Source organism: Panthera pardus, unplaced genomic scaffold (assembly GCF_024362965.1).
Source record: "Panthera pardus isolate Hobbes unplaced genomic scaffold, ASM2436296v1 HiC_scaffold_13, whole genome shotgun sequence".
Classification (NCBI taxonomy): domain Eukaryota; kingdom Metazoa; phylum Chordata; class Mammalia; order Carnivora; family Felidae; genus Panthera; species Panthera pardus.
Window position 1 is genome coordinate 43,086,628 of NW_026526688.1, and position 24,566 is coordinate 43,111,193.

General features: G+C 34.2%; 1 protein-coding gene across 1 annotated transcript in view; it reads left to right on the forward strand.

Moving 5' to 3' along the window:
- ADAM18 (ADAM metallopeptidase domain 18) overlaps positions 1-24,566 on the forward strand; it is a 141,537-nt gene that overhangs the window by 114,735 nt on the left and 2,236 nt on the right. Inside the window, exons 18-19 of the mRNA XM_019440715.2 lie at positions 6,954-7,068; positions 15,407-15,566. Coding sequence (XP_019296260.2) covers positions 6,954-7,068; positions 15,407-15,566 — 275 coding nt within the window. The remainder of the gene's footprint in view (positions 1-6,953; positions 7,069-15,406; positions 15,567-24,566) is intronic.

Here is a 24,566-nt window from a genome sequence, read left to right on the forward strand (position 1 = left end):
AATGGTTCATTTATTTCTGTCAAGGGATGAAATTCCCTGCTTGCTAGAAGATTATACAGAGGTCTGGCACTTGCAAGTTAACATATGCCCCCTAAAATTTTCTCCCACTTTTCTTTCTGCCACTATACCAATAATAAGAATTACAGTATAATTTGACTGGAGATGTTCTGGGCCTGATAAGGAACAAAAGCAATTACACTCCAAAGGAAATGCAAGACTTGCCCCAATAGGGGCAAGAACAGTAGTCATGAACTGAATTCTGAGTTTGTTTTATGAAAGAACTAGAATATAAGGTTGACCTAGAGAATGTTTATTGATTTGAAGGACCATTATAAGGACACTGACAAAATCCTCAATAGATGTAGCATGTACACTTCTATGATGTCTCCTAGAACCATGGGGAAAAAATGGCTCATACCACATGAATACAAATGCCAGAATATTTATGGTAGAAGAAGAGATTATAAGCCTCAGATAAATGGGCATGCTAATTGGATATACTATATAAGGCCTAACCCTAAAAATGGCAGTGCATCACATGAAGGTCCATAAGATATATCATTTATTTGCTTAATTTTACTTAATTAAAAATGCACTAGAAATGGTTAGGAACTTAGTGTAGTCCATGCTTATGGTAGGAGATACTATTACAGATCTGGGTTCATTGATACCCATGGGGGTGACAGAACCATGAGACAATAGAAGTCAATAATGATCAGAAATTATCATAATTAGTGGCAAGATACTAGGGCAAACCAGAGGGGCCTGGTCCTCAGAGAATTATGGAAACCTTTCTTATTGGTGAAAAAATATGCAGCCAACACAAGTACTGTTCAATCTATCCAATGAATTGTAATTAACAAAGGATAATCAGGAAGCTGAAAGCAGTTGTCCCAATAAAATGTCACAATTTCTTGCCACATTTCTGGAACTGAGCAAGGTTTTTGACCATGAATCACTAACTAAAGAAGCAGCAGCATCTTAAATACGAAGTTCTCAACAGGATCAAAACAATATAGTTATGTGATGATGATTCTTCCTGTTCTTGACAAGAACTATGGCCATTTCTTCATGTAACTATAGTTTGAAGTAAATGTTCTCCAAACATTTTGAGAACTGTTGGACACAAGGTCCAAACTGATACAAATACTCATAAACCTGAAGACTCATCACTTTCCCTTTTTTAGGACATGGACATATAGGGATCAGATAATAAATGGAATTCTTTCCTAGGACATATTGGGTCTTTGGACTCACCCAGTGGCTATTTCTCCCCTCCTTATGTGTATGTTTGTAATTTATATATATACTGCTTGGCAAAACTGCCACCTAGAACTTTTGATTTGTGGTGTCAAACTGTCTTATGGGTAAATACAAGTGGAGGCCTCTGAAACTTCCCTAGACGGATAAAATATAAAACCAAAAACAATATCACGTCCTGGTGTAAATGGCTTGGATTATTGTCACCTTTAAAATACAGCAGATATAAAGTTAGTGGCCCCCCACAATATCTCCATTTAAGTTACTACTCTAGTCTCTACAAAACCAGGCATATCTTGAAGGATGATAATAAGATCCTCAAACTCAAAAGTGTTGTATTTACATTTGCAGTAATTGTGCCAGATGTGTTGTCTTTACTAAAGATTAAAATATGGTATATGGTGTGTGGCTATTCATCAGGCAAATCTGTTCCAGTTCATCTTTATTAGAAAAAAAAATCATCTGATAGTTATCATATTCACATGGAGTGAATAACAATATACATTTTAGTTTTTCCCAGGACTGGGTTAATTTTCCCATCCTCTTTCGTAAAGTAATCAAACAATATCTGTATTATTTGGACATCTGGAGAATATCACAGTGCTTATCTCTATCAATGATATCATGCTAATGGACCAGATAAGCCAAAATAGCTAGCACTTTGTAGGTATCTATAAGATATATGTGCTCCAGAGGATGAGAGCTAAATACTAGGGATATTCAGTGGCTTGTACATTAATAAATGATTAGGAGTCCAGTTGTTTATGTCATGTCAGAACATCTCCTTTGAAGAAAAGGACATGTTATTTTGTTTTACATTTTCCACTATTAAGATGGAAGTACAACAACTATTGGGTTTCCTCAGATTCTAGTAACAGCTTATTATATACCTGAAAATATTGTTGCAAGCCATATATCAAGTGATATGAAAGGCTATCAGCTTTCTGTAGGGAAGATAGTAGGTGAGGTCCTTGAAGCTGACTCAGACTGGTAAATGCAAGCCCTATTGCTTCAGTCCTATTACCCAGATTAAATGGTATTAGTGCTTTCAGGGGTGGGGAAAGATGCTGAATTATGCTTCTATGCTTTAATAGAAGAATAGCAATGTATACCCCAGGTTTTTGGAATGAAACCATGCCATTTCCAGTAGATAATTCTTCATTTTTGGAAAAATACCTGCTGGTGTATTATTATTACACTCTGAGAAAGAAGTTCTGACCATGAAACAACAACTGATTGTTCTGCCAAGATTTCCAAGTCACAAATTTTGTAAAATCTGAAATAATGCATTATAAGATTGAAGTGGTATATCTGGAATCAAGCAAGAGCCTAACCAAAGCAATGAAAGGATAAGTAGGCTAAACTCCCATATAATTCTCTGGTCTTGCATTGGTACTTCTCCCTAGTTTCACCTATGAATACATGAAAGATTCTCTATGACTAGCTGATAGATCAGCAATGCCAAAGCCTGATGTACAGATGGATGGCTTGGTGTGTGGGTACAAGTCAAATATAAATAATGGCTTTCCTACAGCCACAGTGAGGAATGAGCTTAAAAGACTTTGGTGATGATAAATCTTCCCTATGGGTAGAAATTCTGGTAGGTCAGCTAATCATAATATTGTGTTGAAGAGAGAAAGAGACTGATGTTAAAATATACACTGACTTGTAGGCTATAGTAAATTCCTTGGCCAGCTAGTCAAAAGACAAAAAAAAGAAAGATTGAAAAATCAGGGTTAAGATCATGCGGATGAACATATGGGAGGAACCATAATTCATGACAATTTCATTTAGAATGTTAACTCTTATCAGAGGGATCAGCCACAAAAGTAAAAACAGACAAAATTATTTGACTGGTTAACATTTGCCAGTCTCCATCATTGCCCACCCAAATGCTGACACATTCACATAAACAAACTAGTTATTGTGGCAGCTATGGACAAGCAGCTATGGAGATTATGCATGGGTTAAACAAGGTGGAATCCCATTTACCAAGGGTGATCTAGTTACTGCCACTGTTTAAAGTCCAATTTGCAGCCTTGGTTGTCAATGTTGAGTCCCATTATGGAATCATAATGTCAACTCTTGTAGAACTGCTTATTTCTCCTTTACATTCTATCAGTTTTTGCCTAATATATTTTGAAGGTCTGTTACTAAGTGTATAAATATTTATAATTGCTATATCTTTTTGCTGTATTGAATCTTTTTTAACATATCATATCATTCTTTGTCTTTTCTAAACTTTTTAAAGTCTATTGTGTCTGATATTAGTATAATGACCTCTGTTCTCTTTCAGTTACTTTTGCATGAAATATCTTTTCCATCCTTTCACTTTCAATTTATTTGTCTTTGGATCTACATTAGGTCTCTTATAAACAGCATATAGTTAAATCATGTGTTTTTTTTTAAATCTGTTTTGCCAATTTATGTCTTTTTATTTAAAGTTTAATTTATTTACAGTTAAAGTAATTATGGATAAACAGTGACTTTGTTACTTTGCTGTTTATTTTTGATACACCTTTCAAATAAATTATAAATTTAAATAAATAAATTATAAATAAAAAATCTTTTTATTTATATTACTATATTCTTTTGTGTTCACTTGATTTTTTTGTATTGAAATGTTTAAATTCCATCCTCTTTTCCTTTCATGTATATTTGATAGCAGTTTCTTTGTGAAACTGCATTGGGGATACATTTAATGTACTAAAGTTATAACACTCTCATTTAAATTTATACCAGTTTAACTTTAAGAACATACAAAAACTTTGCTTCTTTATTGTACTGTTGTGACCCCTATTATTTGTTGATGTCACAAATTAAATCATTTTACTTTGGATCCCAAAACATAAACTAATAATTATTTTAAGCTCATTAGTCTCTTAAATTGTGTAGAAACAAAATGTGAAGCTACAATCCAAGATTATAATAATACTAGCTTCTAGACTAATAATTGTTTTTTTTTTTTATCTATTAGTTCCTTATCATGTAGAAACCAAAAGTAGAGTTACAATTTTTACAATTTTAGCTTTTAAAAATTCACGTGTATATACCTTTTTTGAGATCTTTATTTCTTCACATAGCTTTAAATTGTAATATACTGGCCTTTCAAATTACCCTGCCATACTTCTTTGACCATTTCTTGCAGGGCTGCTCTAGTAATAATGAATTCCTTAGTATTTATCTGGGAATTATTTAAATTCTCCCTTACTTTTGAAGGACAGTTTTGCTAAATATAAGATTCTTGGTTGACAGGTTTTTTGTTGTTGTTTTTCTATTAGCACTCTAAATATATCTGCCATCTGCCTGCTGGTTTCCAAATTTCTCATGAGAAAGCTGCTGATAGTCTTATTTAAGATCTCTTGTACGTGACAACTTACTTCCTTTCCTGCTTTCAAAATTCTCTCTTTGCCTTTGGCTTTTAAGTTTGATTATGATATGTACCAGTGTGAGTCTCTGAGTTCATTTTATTTGAAGTTTGTGAGCTTCTGGATATATTCACATTTTTCATTGAATTTGGGAAGTTTTCAGTAGTTATTTCTTCATATATTCTCTTTTTCTGAAATGCAAAAAGGAGTTCTTCAAGTTGACAAAAAGGACACTAACAACATGAAAAAGTGTAAAAGTATAAAAGTCACTGTAAAAATTAAAATATATTCAAATTCAGAATACTCTAATATTGTAATGTTAGCATGTAAATCACTTTAAACTCTGGTATAAAAGTTAAGGGGTACCTGGGTGGCTCAGTCGGCTAAGTGTTTGACTTCAGCTTAGGTCATGATCTCACAGTTTGTGAGTCTGAGACCCAGGTCAGGCTAGGAACTCACAGTTGGAAGCCCAGGGCCTGCTTTGGATTCCCTGTCTCCCTCTTTTTCTACCCCAACCCCCGTTTGTGCCCTCTCTCTCTCAAAGATAAATAAACGAGCATTTAAAAAAATAAAAAATAAAAGTTAACAGACAAAAGTTTTGAAATTAACTAGATACAAAAATGTGTTAATACATCACATAAAATGATGGAGGTTGTGACATCAATTATACAAAATGTGGGGGAAGGAGAAATTAAAGTGTAGAATTATTTGTATAAGGTCATATTTTGGTTGTTATCAGCTTAAAATAAACTATTATATCTATAAAATATTTTATGTAAGCTTCATCAAACTCACATATAAAAAATTGTAGTAGACACACAAAAGATAAAGACAAAGTAATCAAAGCATAAAAGTATTTTTAAAAAAAATCAAGTTACAAAGGAGCACAGCAAGAGAAGGAAAACAGAACAAAGGAACCACCAGTAAACAAGGGGCACAAAGGCAATAGTAAATTCTTACTAACCCATAATTACTTTAAATATAAGTTTATTGAATTTTTATTAAAAAACAACATCAAATGATATACTAGGAAGTATACAGTGATTTACTTTACTTTTAAGGACACACATAGGTTGAATATTAAGGAATGGAAAGAGATTTTCCATGCAGATGGTAATCAAAAGACAGTAGTGTGGCTACACTTCTATCAGAGAAAATATGCCTTAAGTAAAAGATTGTCAAAAAAGACAAGTTATTATATAATGATAAAAGAGTCAAGCCATCAAAAAGTTACAAAAATTGTAATAGAAATGCATCCAAAGTCCAAACTTTTGAATATATAAATGAAATATTAACAAAACTGAAAGAAGAAATAGACAGGAATAGGAAGGAAATACAGAAAATTCTTAGCAGTGGTGAGTGGAACTTAATTAGTGGGTGAAAACGCTTAGTTTTATGCATTTTAAGTATTTGAATTTTATAAAATTGTATTTACTTGTTTTACTTCAAAATGAAAATACTAAACTATTAAGTGTAAAAGCACAAATAACATATAAACTCCATAGATGTAAACTGTTAGAGGTGTGAGTTGATCATAAAGTTTTACTTGTTTTTCATTTTTAATATTTTTGCATCTATTTTATTTTATTTTGGAAAATATGTTCACTTAAAATGAAATGCAAACAGCTTATCATTAAAGTAAAATTTTGGAAAGATGACTAGGATAAGAAATTAAAGTGACCAAGTCAATTGTTGGTAATTTAATTGTCATATTTTGCATAGAAATTAAAGTGTAGAAATGTGGAAGTGGTGGCGGCAAATGTTTACAAAATAACTAAATGATATAATATTTTTGAAAAATTCTAAAGTCACCCAATGTTGTGAATATGATGGCCATAATATATTGAATCTCATTTAATAAAAATGATTGGTGTCTTGGGGCACCTGGGTGGCTCAGTCGGTTAAGCGTCCAACTTCAGCTCAGGTCACGATCTCACGGTCCGTGAGTTCGAGCCCTGTGTCGGGCCCTGGGCTGATGGCTCAGAGCCTGGAGCCTGCTTCAGATTCTGTGTCTCCCTCTCTCTCTGCCCATCCCCCGTTCATGCTCTGTCTCTCTCTGTCTCAAAAATAAATAAACGTTAAAAAAAAAAATTTAAAAAAAAAATAAAAATGATTGGGGAAGGCAAAGTATTTATCAGAAAGTCAATATATGAAGGTCGTAAGTAGTAATTTTGTCCTTGACCATTATGCTGCCAAAATTTTCACTATTTTTTCCAACCTATTTCTCATACAGTGTTAATAAACTTAGGAAAAATAATTTTATTCTTTTAAATATATACATAAGATATAAAAACTAACAAATTTATATTTTGTTGTTTGTTTCAGATATGTAATAATTTGGGTAATTGTCATTGTTTTCCTGGCCATAGGCCTCCATATTGTAAATTCCAGATTGGTTCACCAGGGGGAAGTATTGATGATGGAAATGTTCAGAAATCTGGTGAGTAGAAATAAAACTTTTAAAACAAAAATAGATGTTGTTTTATTAAATAAAGAAATATAATGCTGAGTCTAATCTTTCATGATCACCTGAATAATTAAAAGGGCTATCTTGAATAGTGACTTTAATGAAATTAGTATTACACAATATTTGTAATATTTTCTCAGATACTCAGTTTTCAACATCTTAGTTAAATAAGTTAGAAGATAGTATTCAAGTTTCAATAAATGCCATAGCAAGAATTCAAAACAAATTAAAATATGGAAGAATAAACACTACATAAAAGATTTGAATTTTATATTATTAAAAATTTTGTACACTTAAAAACAGCTATAGCATAGGGTGGTCATTCTGAATGAAATTTGGAAAATACATATGACAAAATATAAATGGAACTAATAATAAATCATACCTTGACTGATGGAGTAAATTTTTATATTTTCTCTTATTTGCATAAATTAAGGCAAGTGTCATATTTGTTGATTCAATCATTCATTCATTCATTATTCCCTATACAAACATGTTAAGTGTCTGGTAAGGCAATAGTATTGAGATCCACATTTCAGAAAGTCCAATCAAGCAACACCATGGAATATGGATTTGATAATATGAGTCTGAATGAAACTATTCATTGGAAAACAATTACCTTAATTATAAGGACCTGAAATAAACAATAAAAGAGAAGATAATGTGTTGCATTATCCTGTTTTTATGAATAACAATGAATAAGGCATGATGGTCATTGATATGGTCATTATATTTGGCACACGGAGAAGAATGGGTAATGATAATATATCTACTTTGCAAAAATAATTGAAGGATGGACACAGCATGAAGATAATGTATTTAATTTTGTATAAATAGAGTTTGGGTTACATGTTAAAGAATCCATGTGAAAACATCTATGGGAATCCATGGGAATTTGATAACATTGCCAACTAAGTAGTGACATCAGGGACTGATAATCCTTAATTTACAGTTATCTTATATTGAAAGTAATTTCTGGAAAGGTAAAAATATGTACATTTTTATGTGTAATGAGATAAGAGATTTGGATATAAATTCTGGATGCAACAGTAGAGACATAATCTCTAAAATAATTGTTAATCCTTGAAAAAAAGATGACAAAAAGGAGTGGTCACAATGATTTATTTTTCTGGTCATGAAAGATTACTATAAAATTACATGAGATATTTTCATCAGGTAATAATATACAACTATGATCTTTGACCTAAGGAAAACACATGAGATTCACCATTGTAGGTTAGTGAGATAATCAACCATTCCTGCAGGCATGTAATGGGTGGTTCAAATGAAAATTAGAAAGAAAGAATGTACAGAAAAGATATTTGAAAAATTATGACCCCAAATTTCTGTAACGGGGTGAAAAAAGCTTACACTCAGATATAAGAAACTAAATGAAACTTAATAAGGATAATGTAAAGAAATTTACACTTAAAACAATCATAATCAAACTTCTGAAAACCATTGGTAAAATAAATAAATAAATAGCTTGAGTTAGTCTTTTAATTATCCTACAGTATAGAGAGGAGATCAACAAAACCTCTCTCTCCTCCAGAAGCAACTAAAAAGGTGGACAAAACCTGTCAAACCAACCATTTCAGTACTGTGTAAATCAGCCAAAAGCTAATAAAAAGTATTTATTCATGAAATCCACTTCAATTAACAAGAGTGTAAATTTGTGGTAATCCTTCCCTGAGGCTGTTCTTATTTCTTCAGTCCCAGCTCTGTCAACATGGTAATTTAACTAGGACACAGCAAGATATGAAAACCATTAGCTTCCTCCCACCCAAGTATGTAGGAGGAAGAAAGGGATTACTTGATTCATTGGAGTATTGTCAACTACACTGGCAATCAGTTTATCAGGATAACATGGGGGACTTGCTGTACAGAGATAGCAGAACTTTTATGACAAGCAACAAACTAGGGAGTAACTATAAATTTAACAGGCCCAACACACCCACATGTCCATCAGTGTATCCTCAACTGATGGAGCCTGTGTACAACACAGAGGAGATTCAAGAGATACAGGTGGAAGGTAAAATACAAGCTAAGCTTGAAAATGACCTGAAGTTTGAATGAGTTCCCTAATGCACATAAAAATCTAGTAGCAGAAAGTTAAGACAAGTGTTTGCAAAGCAAACAAGTTTTGGCTGAAAACAAAACTGAAGACACAAGGATGGCCCAGACAAAGAAAATTAAAGAAATTTAAATAAAAAACAGCATAAACAAGAGCCATACATTGCAGACTAAAAAGCTGTAGCATATTTTGTTATATGTAAGTGATGGATCACTTGGTTCTACTCCTGAAACCAATACTACACTGTATATTAACTAATTTGGATTCAAATAAGTAAATTAAAAAAAGGGAAGTCCTAGCTAATACAGTAGGACAAGAAAAGGAAATAGGAATTATAAAAATTTTGAAGAAATAGTACTGTTTGTGTTCTCAGATGACATGATGGTCTATGTATAAAATCCAAAATAATAAAAAAAAACCCTCCTAGAACTAATTAACATTTATAGCAAGGTTGCAAGATATAAAATTAATATATATACTGGGTGCCTGGGTGGCCCAGTCAGTTAAGTGTCCGACTCTTGGTTTCAACTCAGGTCACAATCTCACGGTTCATGAGTTTGAGCCCTATGTGGGGCTCTGTGCTAACAGCAGGGAGCCTGCTTGGGATTCCTTCTCTCTCCCTTTGTCTCTGCCCATTCCCCTCTTGCCTACACACACGTGCTCTTTCTCCTCTCTCTCTCAAGATAAACTCTAAAAAAATTAAAAAAGTAAAATTAATGTACAGAAGTCAAATCACCTTAGTGGGCTGAATTGCATATTGTTTTTCTTGAAGTGGTGGAAGAAGTGAACAATGGTAAAAACCTCTATGTTTGGGTTTGGGGTTTCTACTAACTCATAAGTAGTAGCCAATCCCTGGCCTTATGGTCAGAGTCCAAGGGCAATGGAAACTTGACCTATTAAAGGGATGCCTGTATGGGGGCATGGCCCTATGGAGATTTGAGGAGTGACTTAAAGTAGGACATGTTGATGCTCATCAGAATCCCCTTGCAAATTCAGAAGGTGATCGAATTGATAATCAGATATTCCCATGTGATTCCTTGTGATGGCCACCTAGGTCCACAAAATAAAGGTATATAGGGATATTGCAGCAATGCAAAGATGGACTGAATTCAGACACATTCTTCTTGCAACCTCTGAGGCACGAAATGCCAATAAGAGCTCTTCTGTCTGTCACTAAAACAGACAAAGACTGCAGATGGATATGTGGCAGGTTCCCTGGTGGGAAGGTCCTGATCATATCCGACAAGTGAGACTGATGCTGGTAGCCCTGGGAAGCTACACATGGGTCCTAACAGAGATAGACTCTGGCCTGGGGTTTGCTTGCTTGGTGGTAGATTCAAATGCTCAGAGTGCTATTAGGAAACAATAACAAAAACAAAACCTGAAACAGAACTTTTTCACCAATTTGAATTGTTGACCATCACTTGTTTAGACCAAGAAACACATTTTACAGTCTATAATGTCAAAACTATGGGCAGAGAGATATTCTCCTCAGACTACTAGTTTGATAAAGAATTGGAAACATTGTCTAAAATGGAGGGAGATAAAGGCACTAGGTCTTAGACACCTTCATGTGGGTATGCTCACACTCAACATGAGTGAGACTAAAAAGAGTGCCCCCTCTTGGTAGATTTCCCTGTTTTTCTAGTGTATCCAAGTCTGCAAATACAAGGCAAGGAACAAGCATAATTCCTAAGTAAGAAACCAAAACTATATGTTGTCTTTATATCAGAATTCCGAAAGGCCTTGATGGGGAAGAATGTACCTTTACCCCATCTGGCAAAATTTAGGCTAACCATAAATGCAGCTATATTGCCTGTGGGTAAAGATAGTCCACTAGTTCTGTACCTTTTTAATTTTACCCTATGTGAACAAGAGTGAACTGAGGGGAAAGGACTTTCTAGATAGACTAGCATTGTTGCCTGCAAGCTAGATCAGCACAGTAAGCAAGCTTAATGTACCTTCCAAAGCTGGAACAATTTGTGTGTAAATGGAAAGAAGGGGGAGTAATTGTAAAGGATAGAGGAATGAATAATTGGGTTATTTAATGAGAGAAATCCAATATTACATTAACAGCTCAAAAGGGACTAAACCAGAGATGATACTGTCTTAGCTTGATGGTATTAGATGCCTGAAAGAACGAAGCCCTAGTCTAGATGCCACATAGGGCTATTACACAGAGAATTTGCCTCTAACAGCATTCCAATATTTGGGCTCAGACCATCTCACTAATTCCTATCTAGCATGTTCAGTTAATATTGCTTGAAGGGCAGATTTATACCCTTCTGTTTTATAAAACCAAGTATGGGTTACATTCCCCTCAGATACAATGTTCATCTCCATAATAGCATCAGGTAAAAGAGATGCAACCATTTCACATAAAGCTTTTTTATGTATACCAATTTCATAATCTTATCAGCCCTCATGTTTTTATGTTCTCCCAATCTACTTTAGCTCACATCGAGACTTCACCAATGTGTTTTTGGTACCACACTCCCTAGGGTTTCTGTATCAAGGAGTCTTGGAAATTTCTCCCCCTCATTTCCTGACCATTTTACCCATTCTTGTGAAAAAGTCTTTGGGAGACATCCCTAGTGAGAAATCAAGCCGAGGGATTCAGGCCCTTTTGTCCACCTTTAACTCAATCAACCTGCTTAACCACTACCACAAGCACAAGTGATTTATGGTCTTGTTTCTCATTGTAATCTCCACCTTAATGCTTTTTAAAATTTTCCAAACTGAGAAAAATATAATGAGCTTGTTCAGGAACTTCAATATTGGGGGACCAGCAGGAGGTCCCTTTTGTTTACCCCACCTCTGGTAGTGCGATATTAAAACCTTTGTTTTGGAGCACCTGGGTGGCTCAGTCAGTTAAGTGATAGACTTTGGCTCAGTTCATGATCTCATAGCTCATGAGTTCAAGTCCCACGGAGGGGTCTGTGCCATCAGTGCAGATCCCACTTTGGATTCTCTCTACCCCTCTCTCTTTTCCCATTCCCTGCTCGCATTTTCTCTTTCTCTCTCAAAAATAAACAAGCATTAAGAAAACACCTTTGTTTCAACCCCATCAATGTCTGTTTTATTCACCCCACTTATTAATTGCTATCTAAGGATTTCCACCATTCTGGGATCCATTTACAGTTGCACCAAATCCATAAAATACTTAGGAATAAATCTAACCAAAAAGGTGAAAAATCTATACACTGAAAACTATAGAAAGCTTATGAAAGAAATTGAAGAACACACACACAAAAAAAAAATGGAAAAAGATTCCATGCTCCTGGATAGGAATAACAAATATTGTTAAAATGTCGATACTACCCAAAGCAATCTACATATTCAATGCAATCCCTATCAAAGTAACACCAGCATTCTTCACAGAGCTAGAACAAATAATCCTAAAATTTGTATGGGACCAGAAAAGACCCCGAATAGCCAAAGTGATCTCTAAAAAGAAAATCAAAGCAGGAGGCATCACAATCCCAGGCTTCAAGCTATACTACAAAGCTGTAATCATCAAGACAGTATGGTACTGGCACAAGAACACTTAGATCAATGGAACAGAATAGAGAACCCAGAAATGGACCCACAAACGTATGGCCAACTAATCTTTGACAAAGCAGGAAAGAATATCCAATGGCATAAAGACAGTCTCTTCAGCAAGTGGTGCTGGGAAAACTGGACAGCGACATGCAGAATAAACCTGGACCACTTTCTTACACCATACACAAAAATAAACTCAAAATGGATGAAAGACCTCAATGTAAGACAGGAAGCCATCAAAATCCTCAAGGAGAAAGCAGGCAAAAACCTCTTTGATCTTGGCCCCACCAACTTCTTACTCAACACATCTCCAGAGGCACAGGAGACAAAAGCAAAAAAGAACTACTGGGACCTCACCAAAATGAAAAGCTTCTGCACAGTGAAGGAAACAATCATAAAAACTAAAAGGCAACTGACAGACTGGGAGACGATATTTGCAAACGACATCAGATAAAGGGTTAGTATCCAAAATCTATAAAGAATTTATCCAACTCGACACCAAAAAAACAAATAATCCAGTGAAGAAATGGGCAAAAGACATGAATAGACACTTCTCCAAAGAAGACATCCAGATGGCCAACGGACACATGAAAAAATGCTCAACATCACTCATCACCAGGGAAATACAAATCAAAACCACAATGAAATACCACCTTACACCTGTCAGAATGACTAATATTAACAACTCAGGCAACACCAGATGTTGGCGAGGATGCAGAGAAAGAGGATCTCTTTTGCATTATTGGTGGGAATGCAAGCTGGTGCAGCCACTCTGGAAAACAGCATGGAGGTTCCTCAAAAAACTAAAAATAGAACTACCGTATGACTCAGCGATTGCACTACTAGGCATTTTATCCATGGGATAGAGATGTGCTGTGTCAAAGGGACACATGAACCCCAATGTTTATAGCAGCACTATCAACAATAGCCAAAGTATGGAAAGAGCCTAAATGTCCATCAATGGATGAATGGATAAAGAAAATGTGGTATATATATATATGTACACACACATATACATATATATATACATATATATATTTGAACTACATGGATGGAACTGGAGGGTATTATGCTAAGTGAAAATAGTCAGAGAAAGACAAAAATCATATGACTTCACTCATATGAGGACTTTAAGAGACACAATAGATGAACATAAGGGAAGGGAAATAAAAATAATATAAAAACAGGGAGGGGGACAAAGCAGAAAAGACTCATAAATATGGAGAACAAACTGAGGATTACTGGAGCGGTTGTGGGAGGGGAGATGGGCTAAATAGGTAAGAGGCATTAATGAATCTACTCCTGAAATCATTGTTGCACTATATGCTAACTAATTTAGATGTAAATTTTTAAAAATAAAATTAAAAAAAAGAAAAAGTACATACAATATAATTCTATTCACATAAGGTTTAAAATCTGTCAAAAATTGATTCATGTAGTATTTCTCTTTTGGAAGGATAATTACTGGAAAAAATCAGGTTGAGTGTTCTGAGGTACTCATAATATCCTGAGCCCTGGATTTGGTGTTGACTATATGGTTGTGTTTAATTTAGAAAATTCTTTGAGCTGTATAATCATGGCATGCATCAATTTCTGTTTTTATGTTATACTCCAGTAAAAATTCACTAAATAATAATAGAAGAAATCAAGATACTTGTAAACTTTGGAAAGAAATATTGATTAGAAAATATTGAGGATTCTCTTGGATTCTGGCAGGATATGTTTTGAGATAGCTCTCCATCTATCAATTCACCCATGCATCACTCAATCACTCATTTGGTTAGTTTTTATTTTTACAAAAAAGGAGATCCTAAAATATATATTCTACTTGAGTTGTTCATTCCCTATATCATTGAATTTATCAAAGTCTATCTCATTCTTTTTAGTAGTGACACGGTATCACATTGTATGGATATCTCGTAACTTAATTTAGCCCTTGTCCTGTTGATGGAACTTTATGCTATTTCTCTTTTTCTATCACAAAACTGCTATAATAAAATTCTTTTATTTGCAACATTTATGATCTAGGTGAGTCTTTTTTCCCAAAAATTTTATTTAAATTCCAGTTAGTTAATATATAGTGTAATATTAATTCCAGGAGTAGAACTCAGTGATTCATCAGTTACATATTACACCCAGGGCTTATCATAAAAAGTGTCTTCCTTAGTACCCATAGCCTATTGAGTCCATCCTCCACCCACCTCCCCCCATCAACCCTCACTTTCTTCTCTATTGTTAAGAGTTTCTCATGGTTTACTTCCCTCTCTCTCTCCTTTTTCATCTTCCCATATGTTCATCTCTTTTGTTTCCTAAATTCCAGATATGAGTGAAATCGTATGATATTTTTCTTTCTCTGACTTATCCTTCCTAATTTTTAAATTAAATTCTATTACTGTATTACTTTTTTAAAAAATATTGATGTCATAAATATGCCAAATGTAGTAAGCAGTACTCAAAACATGTACACAGTTAATAATAATTAAAAATATGCATAAAAGACAAGAAATCTGACAAAAGCTCCATCACTGTTTAGGGTTATGAACTTAAATGTCCTTTTATTTTCCCCATAAGAGTTTGCAATGTATTAAAATTTCAATCATTTACATAAATATTATATACAAAATAATTAAAGTGAAAGAAATATGTTTTTTTAAATATTCAGTGAATATCTACTGATTTCTATTTCATTTTTAGATATAATTTTTATTGAAGAAGGCTACAATGCACAGAAAAACAACTGGCTTATTCTGAGTTTCTACATTGTTCTTCCCTTTATCATAATTTTCACCATTATGATCATGAAACGAAATGAAATGAGAAAATCATGCAACAGACAAAATGCAGAATATGAAGGGTAAATATGACTATGCAAATAATTTATGATCTTAAATTGTACTGCTCATTGACCATTGAAATAAATCCATTATATAATATTCCTAAGTTATATTCATTCCTTATATTCATTAGTTATATTCATTTCTAAGTATGCATTATTTTTAATCTAATGTAAAAGGCATTTTTATAATTTTGTTTTCCAATAGATTGTTTTTAGCATACTGCAGCAAGTCAAAATTTTGGCTGTTCTAGAACTGTTTTCCCAATGAATATTTACAGTATTTAGATGCTGTGTTCAAAGTGTCATTTATTCCTGAACCTCAAAATATTCCTCTTCAGTAGTTTCAAATCCTGTGAAAAAAATCCCTTCAGAATTCCTTAGAAATTAGTTACCATTTCTTATTAATTTCTACATGCTATTCTTATTTTTGTCCTTTTTCTCTTCTGATGGAATTTATCACCAGTAAAACTATCCAGTTTTGGGTTTCTCAAAAATTTTAATTAATTAATGGTTTTTCTAGTGGATGACCTCTCCCTTGATGTCAGTGGGTAATTTAAGTCCCCTACTACAACTGTACCGCTATATCTCCCTGTAGATCTGTTAATATTTGCATTCTATATTTAGGTGCATATATCTTGTTTGGATTGACCCCTTTGTCATTATATAACGCCTTTCTTTGTCTCTATTACAGTCTTTGTTTTAAAGTCTCTTGTACATCCCAGCTTTCTTTTTTTTTCTTTTTTGATTTATTTATTTAAATTCAAGTTAGTTAACATCCATTATAGTAGTGGTTTCAGGAGTAGAACCCAGTGATTCATCACTTAACATATAACACCCAGTGCTCATCTCCACAACTGCCCTCCTTAATGCTCCTCACCCATTTAGCCCATCCCCCTATCCATCTCGCCTCAAGCAACACTCAGTTCTCTGTCTTTAAGAGTCTGTTACTGTTTTCCTCCCTTTCTGTATGTGAGATAGGAGATGGTAATTGTGTCTAATATTGTGTTTCTCATATATTTTTTAAATTTTATTAGTGAGGCTGCAAATCTTTATTTTCATCTGGGCTGCACCATTTTTTTCTACACAGAAATTACTTTCATGTCATTTGGTCTCTTTTCCCTATTTGCTTATATTTTATCTTTTACAGGAGTTGTATATACACGTATATATAGTTTACTAATGCTTTTTTTGATTTGTACATGAATATCCTCTCTTGATTCTTACTGAGTTTATAAAGTAATTAGAGAATTGGTAGCTTAAAGTATTGTGTATTTCTATCCTCAACATGTATCATAGGAATATATTCAAAAAATATCAAAAGATTTTTCATCACATAAAAGGCTAATAGTGACGGCACAAATTGCCCTATTGTCTGATCCAATTAGATCCAATTGCCTTTGCAAGAGTAGTCTTTGAGGCTTGTTTCTTTCTGAACCCAAAAGGACGTTTCTTAGCTGTCTCTTTTCCTGGTTCTCTCTGTTAAAATTTTAGATGATCTGTAATTTAGCTTGTTCTCAATAGCTTCCAGCCTTATATTAATTGTTTACCAATATAATCTCCATAGTGTATGACAGTGTCCTTAGGGTTGGACTTCTTCACTTTCTGTTCCCAATAAATCACTTACCTTGAGAGAGCTACCAATCCAACAATTTCACTCTTGAAGATTTATCTCTGAGAAATGAAAATCATTCTCTCACACAAACTTGAACACAAATGTTCATAACACCATAATACAGAATACCCCAAATCTGGAAATTAAGGTCATTCAATGAATAAATCATTATACAACCTGTGGTAAACCCATACCACCACACACTATACAGTAATAAAAGAAAACAAAGTATTAATAGAAACAATTTTGAGAACACTAAAGGGAATTATGCTAAGTGAAACAAAGCCCTTTTCAAAAGGTTGGATACACTATGATTCCAATTATATAAAATTCTTGTCATATTAAAAATGACAGTTTTTGAGGATAGATTAGTAGTTGCCAAGAGATAGGGATAACGGAGAGAGTGGGTATGTCCATTAAAGAGTAGCAAAAAAAGCTTTTGTTGATGGTACAGTTCTGTATCTTGATGTGGTTATAATTACATGAAACTACGCATGTGATCAAGTTGCATAGAACTACCTGGACATAAACATACACACATATGCATGCATGTCTAAATTGTGCAATCTGAGCAATCTCTGTAGGTTGTGTTAATGTAAATTGCCTTTTCATATTATACTATAGTTAGCCAAAATGTTATCATGGGAAAGGCTGAGTAAGGGGTACATGAAAGCTTTCTGTACATGTCTTTGCAACTTGCTATGAATATGAAACTACTTAAAAATAGAAGGTCAAAAATTGGATCGTAGACATAAATTTAATAAGTTAAATTATTCAACTTTCTAATGAATACATAAAAAACTCTACAGATGTAGGACAAGATCAAAAATTCTTTCATATGAGAACAAATCATGATCCATAAGAAAAATTTGTATGTGATACAAATTAAATATGTTTGATCTGAAAAATATCCTGTTAAAAAGGTAAAAATACAGGCTTCAGTCTGATAGAATGTATTTGCAAACCATATATCCCACAAAGACTTTATATCTATATTTTAAAAGTTCACCAACAGTTGAAAAAATGTGGGGTTAGAAAAAGACAAAGATGTGAGCAAAGAATGGACTAAAGAGTATGTACAGATGGCAAGCAAGCATATTAAGTTATACTTAACATGATTAGTTACTTGGGTAATTATTAAAACAACAATGAGATAATATCACACTTCCCCCAATAGATTGATTAAGATAAAAAATATTAATATAGTAAATACTGATGAGGATACAGAAAATTGGATCACTTGTACATTGCTGGAGGAAATGCAAAACCACATAGCTACTATGACTACAATTTGTCAGCCTTATCATACAACCCAATAATTTCACTCTTGGGTATTTACCCTAGAGAGGACTTTTACATTTATGCAAAAATACTGTACATGAACATCCATAGCAATGTTATAATATTTAGTTATCCAATTGATAAAATTGGATAAAAATTTACCAATTGATCTTTTGATGGATGACTGGTTTAACAAACTGTGGAATATTCATACTGCGGAAGCTACTCAGGAATAGCAAGAAATTAATTATTAATACATAACGCAATTTTGATGGGTCTAAGGGAATTACATGAGAGAAAAAAACAAAGTTCAAGAGCTACCATACAATACCATTTATATAAAGTACTTGCATTACAGTTATAGTAATGGAGACCAGATTAGTGGTTGCCAGGGATTAGGAATTGGGAGTAAGGCAGGTAGGTGTACCAAGTAGGGATTGTATGGCTTTTTGTGGTGATGGAACAATTCTATATGTTGATGTTGGTGTTGGACACACTAATTTATACATGTAATAAGATAGAATACATTAATACACATATAAACACAAGTCATTGCATGTAAAAAATGATAAAATCTAAATTAACTCTGTGGAATATACCAATGTCGATTTCCTGGCTTTGATAATGTAATATAATCATGCAAGATTTTACCATCAGGAGAAACCAAGTGAAGGATACCTTTTTATCCTTGTGTATACACACATTAAATCTCCCAGTAAAAAATTTTAAACTTCCTATAAATCTATAAGTATTTCAAAAAATTAAGCAAAATTAACATTTGCCCCCCCAAAAGCCTATTAAATGATTCCCAAGAATCTAGAAAAGAGGATAAAAAGAATGACAACGATAATATATAGTGAGGTGTTATATTGAAACTCAACCATACAGAGTCAATAAATTTTATCTAAATAAATTTAGTCTAAATACTAATACTAATTTCATCTAACTACTTTTAGTCTAAATACACCAATTAAAAAAACCCTAAAAAACAGAAAATGTGGGGCACCTGGGTGGCACAGTGGTTAAGCTTGGTCCAATTCGATCTTGGCTCAGGTCATGATCTCACTGTTCACTCTCACTGTGAGTTCAAGCCCCACATTGGGCTAGGTGCTGATGGTGCAGAGCCTGCTTGGGATTCTGTCTGTCCTTCTGTCTGCCCCTCCCCTGCTTGTGCTATTTCTCTCTCTCTCAAAAATAAATAAATAAACTAAAAAAATGTTTTAAATAACAGAAAATGTAAAATTGGATAAGAATCAAGATAAATATATGCTCTCAGCAAGAAATCCACATTCAATCTAAAGAAACAAATGTGTTACAAGTAAAATATCTACCATGCTAACACCAACCAAAAGGAAGCTAAAGAGGCTATATTTATGTCAGCCAACATTGAAGAAGAAATATTATAACAAGAGTATAACTTGATCATTATAATCATAATAAAAGAATAGTCTTTAAGAGCACATATAATTCCTTCAGTTCTAACAGACTTTGTTTTATATATTTGAAACTCTATTATGAGCTGCATAAGAGAAAAAGTCACAAATATAATTCGAAGTTTCAACATCTCTCTCTCTCTCTCCCTCTCTCTCTCTCTCAATATAAGCAGACTGAAAAACAGTAAGAATATAAAAGAATTGAAAAACACTAATTAGCAGCATGACCTTTTAGAAGACCTCACTACAGCAGCAGAAATCGCATTTGTTTCTTTAACGTTTATTTATTTTTGAGACAGAGAGAGACAAAGCATGAACGGGGGAGGGTCAGAGAGAGAGGGAGACACAGAATCTGAAACAGGCTCCAGGCTCTGAGCAGTCAGCCCAGAGCCCGACGCGGGGCTCGAACTCATGGACAGTGAGATTGTGACCTGAGCCTAAGTCAGACGTTAACCGACTGAGCCACCCAGGCACCCCAGAAATCACATTTGTTTCAAATGCACCTGAAACATTTAACAAGTTAGCCCTAAAGTGTGCCTTGAAAAAGTAACAAATTCAAACAGATTCAGATCATGTGAAATATGTACTCTGAACAAATAGAATTATACAAAAATGTTTTGGAAAGTATGCCACATATTTTTCAGTAATTCACTGATCAAAGAAAAAAATAAACAGAAAAATTAGAACATATTTGAACACTAATTGAAAATAAAAATACATGATAAAATTTGTCAGATAGATAGATAGATAGATAGCAGTACTTTGGGGAAAAGTTATATTATTAATAATTTATATCAGAAAGGTAAGAAATTTTAAATCAACTACATTAGCTTCCGCACAAAGAAAGTATACAAAGAGGAACAAATTCAACCCCATATAAAAGGGAAATGAAATTATGAAATTTAGAAAACAGCAGTAACAAAATAGAAAACAGGAAAACAATGAAACCAGTGAAACAAAAAACTATGTTTTGGGAAAGATCTTTTTGGAAAAGTACTAACTGTGTAGCCACACTGGTAAGAATAAAGAGACAGTAGACAACAACAATACCAGTGTCTAGAATGAGAGAAGATCCCTCATTACTGATGCTATAGACAATGAAAAAATACTGAGGAAATATTATAAAAGTGTTAATACTAAACAGTCTGACAACCTAAATGAAATGGACAAATTCCTGAAAGACTGAACTATCGAAGCTTATTCAAAAAGAAATGGGGAGGAATTAAGATGGTGGAGTCCTAGTAGGACCCTAGGCTTGCCTTCTCCCTCAAACACAGCTAGATAAATATCAAATAATTCTGAACACCCAAGAAATCCATCTGAGGACTGACAGAACAGACTTCACAACTAGATGGAGAGAAGAGGCCAAACACATCATGGAAGGTAGGAGGTGTGGAGACATGATTTGTGGGAGAAATGGATAGTGGTTGCTGCTAAGGGGAGGGAGCACTGGTCATGAAGAGAGGCAAGAGAAAGAGAAATAGGAAAACACAGGGGATCATACAAAGAAAACAATTCCCCAAAGCCATTGCCTGGGAAAAGGAGTGGGGCTGATAGTCCTGAGTTTTTAAATTCAGCAAGACTCAATGGCTGGAATTTTAGAGGTCCTGGCATGACTTGTATGGAGGCTTGAAAGTGCTGCAGTGATCCTATGAAGAAGGAGAGCATATGGCCCGGGAACAGAAGGCAAAATCTGAGGATCCCCTTGGACACACAGAGAGACACAGTTCCCCCTTCTTGGAGAGCAACTGGGAGAGGTGTCATTTCTTCTCCAGGAACAAAAGAAACAAAACAGATCAACATGGTAGGAGACAGAGTGGGGAGGGGGGTGGGGGGAACGGGAAGAGAAGCAAACCATAAAAAGGACTCTTAACTTTAGAGAACAAATTGAGTGTTGCTGGAGGGGAGGCGGGCAGGGGGATGGCTTAAATGGGTTATAAGCATTAAGGAGGGCACTTGTTGGGATGAGCATTGGGTGCTGTATGTAAGTGATGAACCACTGATTTCTACACCTGAAACTGACATTGCACTATAGTTAACTAACTGGAATTTGGATCCTGTGGTTTCTTTGGATTCTGTGTCTTCCTCTCTCTTTGCCCCTCCCCGCCTCTCAAAAACAAATAATAAAACATTAAAAATATTTTTTTAAGTTGAAAGAAAATCTAAATATCAAAACAAGACAAACAAATGTAAGAAATGGAGAACCTGAATGGGCTTCTATCCATAAATAAACTGAATTTGCAGTTGAAAATCTATAGTCTCCAACCCAGATAGCTCCACTGGTAAATTATGCCAAACATTAAAAGAATAAATAATACCAATGTTATACAAAATCTCTCACATATTTTAGCACACTTCCAGACTCCTTCTAAGAAGATACTATTACCTTGATACAAGGGACAAATAAATAACACAAGAAAAATACACATCAATTTGTATCCCTCAAACTGAATCCAATGTTATATAAAAAAGAATAACAGGGCACCTGGGTAGCGCAGTTGCTTATGCATCCAACTCTTGGTTTCAGCTTAGGTCATGATCTCATGCTTCCTGAGTTTGAGCTCCCTGTGGAGCTCTGTGCTGGCAGTGAGGAGCCTCCTTGGGATTAATATTCTCTCTCTCTCTCTCTCTCTCTCTCTCTCTCTCTCTTCTCTCTCTCTCTCTCTCTCCCCCTCCCCTGCTCACGCTTTCTTTCTCAAAATAAATAAATAAACTAAAAAAAATAAATAAATAACATATCATGACCAAATGTGATTTATCCAGGGAACACAAGGTTCAATCAATAATTTACCATAGTAGACTGGATATTTAAAAGATCAGCTCAACAGATTCAAGAAAACCATTTAACAAAATCACCATAATGTTAACTTCTTCTAATTCCTAACTTGCTGTACTTTTCATTCTTTATCAGTTTCATTTTCTTTCTTTCTGTTCCCTTAGTCACTGAAATTATCTGTATGGTCCACAAATTGCTTTTGGACATCCACTTTTTCTCTATATGTTTCTTAGATTAACTGATTCACTCTCTTTCCTTCAAATTGCCTTTTTAGATGTTCAACTCAAATTATAAGGATGCAGACTCATCTAGGTCCTTAGTTTAGCTATAAGGACTTGCCATTTCTGGCCTAAACTATGGAAAATCCCCTTGTTCATCCACAAAGACCTCAAATTCAACAAATCTTCAACCCAACTGATTATATCCCAACTACTGTACAAATCTGCCTCTCCTAAAATTTGTGGCACTATCATCTCAGTTGCCTAGTGACTTTAACAATTTAACAAGCTTCATAGCAAATTAGTCAGTGCACCTATTTGGCTCCCTATATATTATAAAGGTAAATACAAATTTATGAAACAAAACATCAATTTTCCCTGGCACCACACATGAAAGGAAGTACCTCCCCCACCCACACACACCCTTTTCTTACATTATTTCCTTTAGAAAACGTGGAATTGTACATCCTTTCTCTGTCTCTTTGGGACATATGTAATTCTTTTCGAAAACTAAATAAAATTTGTCAGCTTTACACTCCAGGAATATTTTCCTTAAGGATTTTGTAGGCATCTGTCTATTACAAACATAAACATTAAGGAAGATAGCTTCCTATCTTCCTGGCTCCTTGGGAGTTTAACCTTGATGTCTAGTTCCAAGCTGCAACTTCCTGGTTATCCTAAAGAAATTGAAAGTTTTATTTGTATTTTGGATAAAGACAGTTAACATGTGTGACATGGACTACATCTGCCTGGTTATATAAAAGGGTGAGATTTCGTTCTATCTTTACAATCCCTTTAGCCCAACACAGTCAGGTCTAACACTTAATAATAAAATTGTTTTATTCCTTTCTACATTTGTGAAGAGGATTTTTAGTGGGTTGACAGAGATACTATTTTTAATTTTAATTTTTATTTTTTTTTAATATTTTTATTTATTTTTGAGACAGAGCATGAGCAGGGGAGGGGCAGAGAGAGAGGGAGACACAGAATCTGAGGCAGGCTCCAGGCTCCGAGCTGTCAGCACAGAGCCTGATTCTGGTCTTGAACTCACAGACCATGACATCATGACCTGAGCTGAAGTCGGACGCTCAACAGACTGAGCCACCCAGGCGCCCCAACTATTTTTAATTATGTTTCCAAAATACCTCTCATATTTATATTTTTCCCCCTCAGGGTTTAGCTGTGAGGATGTTGACATTTCTGGCCTAAACTATGGAAAACACTTCTAACTGGATTTGCTGTCTCCAGTCCTCATCATTTCTATCTCACCATCTCCAGGACTATTATAAGTTACTTTTCTGAAACAAAATATCATTCATCCACACTTAAAGTTTTTGGATTATTTAATATTATTCTTAGGAGAACATTTACTGGCTCAATACAAGTCATTCACTCATCCAATTATGGTTCAAATCTCAGATATGACATCCTTTCTGTAGCTACATTTAATATATGTGGAGAAAACAAACTAGCAACATTCCAGGAGAACATTGTATATTATGCTAACAATGAATTTCTTATGCATATCTGGTTTCCTGTTAGTCTTTGACCTGTTTGGATACATGGATGATATTCTTTGTATTTTGATAACACAGGCATACTGCTTGGCTTATACTATATATTCAAATATTTATATTTATATATCTAAATATTCACAATTAGTAATTACATTATTAGTAATTATTATATTATCAATAT